Consider the following 6,000-nt stretch of genomic DNA (forward strand, 5'->3'; position numbering starts at 1 on the left):
AGGGATCTCTTTGAGTTCAAGGCTAGCCTGATCTATAGAGATAGTTCCAGGACAGTCAGGGTTTGATAGAGAAATTCTGTCAAAAAAAAAAAAAAGTTTGTAGAGTAGAAGTACTTCTCTAGAAGAAATTAAAGCTTTGACACTTAAATAACTCAGCCAGCTAAAAATTAAGCTCAATTATTAGATATTTGCATATGAACTTATTTCCATTTCTTCCTGTAAAGCCAGAGCCAAATATTTTAGCAGATTTTTAAAATCTGCAGTATAAGCATCATTGATTCCAAGCCCAAGGATGAAAGTCTGACTTTAATTAAAATTTAACACTCACCTAAGCACTGGTTATAAAATTACTTTTTAAATTATGTGAATCCATTTCAAGTAAATACTTTATCTCTCAGGGGTTTCAAGTGGAAACATTAAGTTTTAGTAAAATTGCCTGTGTTAATTGGGCAAGGGACATGATGAAGTTGGGGAGACTAAGTAATTACAATGAACCAGGTTACAAATTGTCTACAATATGATGTTCCCTTTATGAGACGTGAATACTTACAATGATTTGAAAATCCATGTATGAATTTAATAATTTCCTTCTAGTTTTCATTATGCAGTTTTTATTTATTAACTATTTAAAGTACTCAAGAGTTTATTTTTAAATCTAACCAGTATCTATCAGGAATATATGAGATGGTCAAGAAAATAGACATATAAAATAGAGCATGATGTTCACGACTGTAATTTCATCACTTGGGAAGCTGGGCTGTTGTATTGTTGCCTTGGCAGAAAGAGAAACTCTTTCTCAGAAAAAGAGATGGTAAACAAACATGAGTTACCAAGAATGTATTTATTATAACATCCTCTGTCATTTCCAGATATTGCAGTATCTACCTAAGTTTAGGATTACCAGACATTCCAGTGTGTAAAGCAATGAAATTTTATGGAACAAAAATTATTTAGCTTTCCCCCATTATTCTTGGAGACACTGAGAAAGTACACTAACATTCTTTATTATGTAACATCTAAGGGCTTTTCATTACATATGTTTCTGTTCACTGATACATGAAAAAATATCAGGATGCTAAGGTGAATTAGTATGCCATATAAACATATCAAGGTGGCAGTTCAAAGAACTGAGTGTAGAACAAGAGCAACACTTTACACTTCAATACAGATAATCAATTTTTCATGGTACAAGGCATTTCAGTCAAAATCAAAAATTGGGGTATCTAAGACAGTGAAATATACAAAAAAGTACAATGTTGAAATACTGATGTTAAGTATCCAACGTTAGCATTGCTAATGCAAAAATAAGTGATAATTCATCTTACATTGCTTTGAAGGGATCAGCTATGTGCTTTCCCTTTTTAAGTATTATGGACTATTGAAATTTCTATTATAGGATAGGATTCTTAAAATTCCTTCTTAAACTAACAAAAATTTAGATACACTTTGACAAAATCAGCCAAGTGTACAACTCCTTCAGGAGTTTAGGGCTACATGATATCAAATGCATTTGACAAAAACAACAACAACAACAAAAAAAAACCTATAAGAAAAGTCATTTTGTTTACTCTAGATGTTAAACTTCCAAACTCTGCTCATTCCACAGGAATCTGAGCTTATAGAACTGCGGGAAACCATTGAAATGCTGAAGGCCCAGAACTCTGCTGCCCAAGCAGCCATTCAGGGAGCACTGAATGGCCCAGACCACCCTCCCAAAGGTATTGTGCCATATCCCATATAATAAACATTATTATCCCATTTAATAAGCATTATATCCTATATAATAAGCATTGGATTTATGCATTAGTTACAGTAAAGTTTCACATGCTCGGCAGAACTGCCTTTTATAGTATGTAGAATTTTTTTTTTTTTTCAGAATGGCAAACTTTGTGACCATTAGCTTTCATTAGCAACTGATTTTTAAATTATGAGCTTGTATCTAGTCATACAAATTGTTTTCTACTTGACCTAGCAGGTTGAATCTAGTAGATGGAAAGAGTTGGTAAATATGCGCATAGCTGACTTCCAGCAAATCAAGCCTAACAAGGAATCTGCTAATCAAGATGCAGCATTCAGTGGGAGCAAGGTCTTATCCACGGGGTCAGTGAAAAGGTGGCCAGAAGTTTTAAAGTAACCAGGAGTCAGATGAAAGGTTATCATTATCATGTCTTGATTCTTTGCTCCCATCCCCATGTCCTGATATACTATGGAAGAAGAGCTTATTGCTTTTAAGTCCTGTTTGCTCTACAAGTGTTCTACATTTATATATGTCCTGACTTATCAGCAGGTATCAGAATAAAGTACATATGTTCTTCCTTCAGTGTAAAATCCTGTTCTCTCCCGGATGTCTTATCATCTGTCTTCTCATTTCTAGAAAACTCTTTTGCACTCTTTCAGCCTCTTCAGTTACAAATCATCTTTCTGCCCACTGAATGAAACCTCATCCCCACCTTTATATCAAAATTATTCTATCTAGAACCAATAATGACTTATATGATACTCAACTCATAAACTATTTAAGTTCTTGTATTGACAAGATTCTACTATTGATGTCCAAATCCTCGTACTTGAAATGTTAATTTTTTGCTGATATTCATGCTGTCATACATTCTTGCTTAGGGACCATATTTTTAATCATCATGACTCAATATTATATTTCATTCTTTTCTCCCTCGCATGCTGTTTACTTCTGTCACTCTTCCCCTCCTCTTTCTGATCCCCTATATTCCTGGAAATTGTTCCATCTTCTGCTTTCATGAGCCATATGTTCTGTCACTCTCTTCTTCTCCTCACAACTTCATATTAGCCCTCCTATCGCCTCTCACAATCACCCTCTGCTTTCATGTGAGCCCTACATACACAGATAAACTTAAATTGACATTTTGCATGAAAGAACACATGGTATTTGTCTTTTGAGCTTGGGTCATTTCTCTTGGCACAATGATCTCCAATTCCATTCATTTTTCTACACATGCAATGAATTTGGTTTTCTTTACAACTAAACAAAACTCTGTTCGAGAACGTCTTGACCTACTACCTGTTGGTGAATATCTAATCTAGATTGCTTATCAGGATAGTGCCACCTAAACATGGGTGTGCAAATGTCTCTATGGTATGGTGATTTATAATCATTCAAATATATACCTAGGTGTGGTGTTGCTGGGTTACATTATAGTTCTACTGGTTTCTGTAAGAAGCTTCCATACTCGTTTCCATGGTAACTATAGTAGTTCTATGGACTAATTACATCTTACTTTTACCCTTGCATTTGTTGATGATAATCATGATATTTTTCTGACCAGAGTCAGGTGGAATCTCAAATCATTTTAATTTGCACTTCCTGATGCCTAAAGATATTGAACATTCTTTATCAAGTATGTATTGACTATTTTTGCTTTATTTTTTTTTAACAAAACTGTCCAGTTCATTAGTCTGCTTATTGATTAAGTGACTCTTGTTTTGGTATTTTATATTTTAAATTTCCATATTGTTCTTTAGTTATATGAATGTTTTGCCTGGATGCACTGGGAGGGCATTGGATTTTGTAGAACAGGAGTTACAAAGGGTAACAAAGAGTCACATGGGGTCTGGAAATCAACTCTGCGGTCCTCTGAAAGAGCAGTCAGCGGTCTTAACAACCCAGTCATCTCTCAGACCCGGCCTTTAGTTTTTCAAGTCCTGTGTACATTTTCCATGTTTGTTTCCTGTTAGATGTATAGTTGGAATAGATGTCTTCCCATTCTATAAGCTGAGTCTTTACTTTGCCTGGTTGCTTCCTTTGTTGTATAGAAGCTGGGAAATAGCATGCATGCAGTCCCATATGACAACTGAGTTATTTGTGATCATTTCCTGAGTTATTCTGATATTTCTAATCTTTCTAAATTATATTTAACATCTATTGTCACTGTTGTTAAATGTCCATTCATTCTTCTGTATCCATTTTTAATCATTAGTATCCTAAAATTCTCCTCCATTATGGTTCTGAACTTTATGATCTTTATATGAACTTAGCTACTGTTCCAGCTACAATTACTGCTTTTACTAAGAACTGTCTAATATTCCTTGAAATCAAGCTCACCTCTTGATGCCAAAGGAGCAGTCCATTAAGATATCTTTGAATTTCTCTTTGGCACCAGAAGTTCAACTTGCCATGTTTCCACTCACATTTCCTCCATCTGAGCATCCTTTGTCTCTGAAATAGTATTCCCACCTTCTTGTTACACCCAGACACATCAATCATGAGACTACTCTTCTGATTGGCTACATGCCTTCATTAGGTCTTCAGCATTCACTTTTCTCTGACCCACCACCATCTACCATCATTCCCCTGAAAAGCTACTGCAGACACTTACACGGGCTTTACATTTCTTCCTATGTTTTGGACTAGGGATATAGACCAATCTGAGAGTGCCCATCTAACATCTAATTCCTCACGTTGTGGAGACCCATCCATACAATTATTTTCTTTGTTTCTTCATAACTTTAGTGAGTTGTAATGTAAAACATAAAACATCTGTTTCTTTTTCTTCCCTTGATGGTCTTTGAGGGTCATGACCCATAGGTGGAGGACCAGTACTCTACACCATATTTTTTTCTTCTTTTTTAAATCAAAGCCATAGGTGTGTGTGTGGGGGGGGGGGGGACTGGAGAAATGGCTCAGTGTGTTAAAATCCCTGGCTGCTCAACCAGAGGACCCAGGTTCATTTCCTAGCACCCACATGGCAGGTCACAACTGTCTTTAACTCCAATTCCAAAGGATCTGATACCATCACACCGATAAATATAAAAATAAAGTTAAATAAATTAAAGCCGGAGATGTTGTATAAAAACATTTACTAACCAGGGTCCCATTGTCTACTGAGAGAAGTGCACACTATTGGATGTGACACAATCTCTTTTTACCAGCTTGACTCACTCAACAAATACCAAATACTCAGTGATTAGTAATTTAGTTTCAGACCTATTTTGTTGTTGTTGCTGTTGGCTTTTTGTGTTGGTTTTGTGTTGACTTGTGCTTTCCATATTGAAAATTTTCCAATCTTGAATTTCTTATTGCAACCTGCTTGCTTCTGATATTCTCACCTATTTGTTAAAAAAAATTAAAACGTTTTGGAAAACTGTAGGATTTAGCCAAAGCCAGCCACCTAGTCCCCTAAACTGGAAAATGTTCTGAAAATAGTATTCATATTTATGTCCGTCCTTTAAACAGTATGCATCTTTCTTTCTAGAATTATTTTAGAAAGTCTTTCACTCATTGTTGTGACTGTGGTGATGGCCTACAGGTACAGGAGGCTTTTTCGAAGTTTACAGAAAATAATAACAAAATCATATATAGTTGAACTTAAATTTACAAAAAGTACATAAGGGAGTATAGTTATTCTGATGGGCAGACTCATTTTCTTGTGCTACTTCTGTTAAGGATTCAGCAACTTTTCTTGTCAGGGAGTTGATTTATATGCTGCATGGAAAATTGCTGCATATTTAAGGCTTATCTCGGAGCTATAATAAAGCAGCTTATGTTCTAAATCTTCATGTCATAAATAGGCCCAGAAGGGATTTAAAAAGGCTTAATCCTTTGCTTAGTACAGCACAAGTCACTGAAGTGAAACTTTCTGGAAGGACTCCTTTTATCTTAGGCAACAGGTAGCTTAATGAATCTGCTGGAATTCAAATAGAGGGATTTCTTTGCTTGGGAGTGTGGAGTGGGTGGTAAGTTATGTCTAAATTCATCCAGAAGTGTTAAAAAATATTAAAATGTTACACCTTTAAAACTGTAAAAATGGATTTATATTTCTAAAATTTTGAAACAACATTCCATTCTGTGAATACAAGTATATCATTTGTCTTTTATTGACAGCTGAGGTTGCTTGGTAAAGTAGTCAGTTGTGCAAACCATGCAACTTCTCCCTGGTTCTTCAAGTGATAAGAAGGAAATACTCTCTCTGAAACTCTTTTTTTTTTTTTTTTTTTTTTTTTTTTTTTTTTTTTTTTTTTTTTTTT

General features: G+C 35.0%; 1 protein-coding gene across 1 annotated transcript in view; it reads left to right on the plus strand.

The window, feature by feature from the left end:
- The window catches only part of Nav3 (neuron navigator 3), a 319,139-nt gene that overhangs the window by 269,153 nt on the left and 43,986 nt on the right, over positions 1-6,000 (plus strand). The window contains exon 24 of the mRNA XM_029542029.1: positions 1,607-1,718. Within this exon, the coding sequence (XP_029397889.1) occupies positions 1,607-1,718 (112 nt within the window). The remainder of the gene's footprint in view (positions 1-1,606; positions 1,719-6,000) is intronic.

This window comes from Mus pahari, chromosome 9, assembly GCF_900095145.1.
Source record: "Mus pahari chromosome 9, PAHARI_EIJ_v1.1, whole genome shotgun sequence".
NCBI lineage: Eukaryota > Metazoa > Chordata > Mammalia > Rodentia > Muridae > Mus > Mus pahari.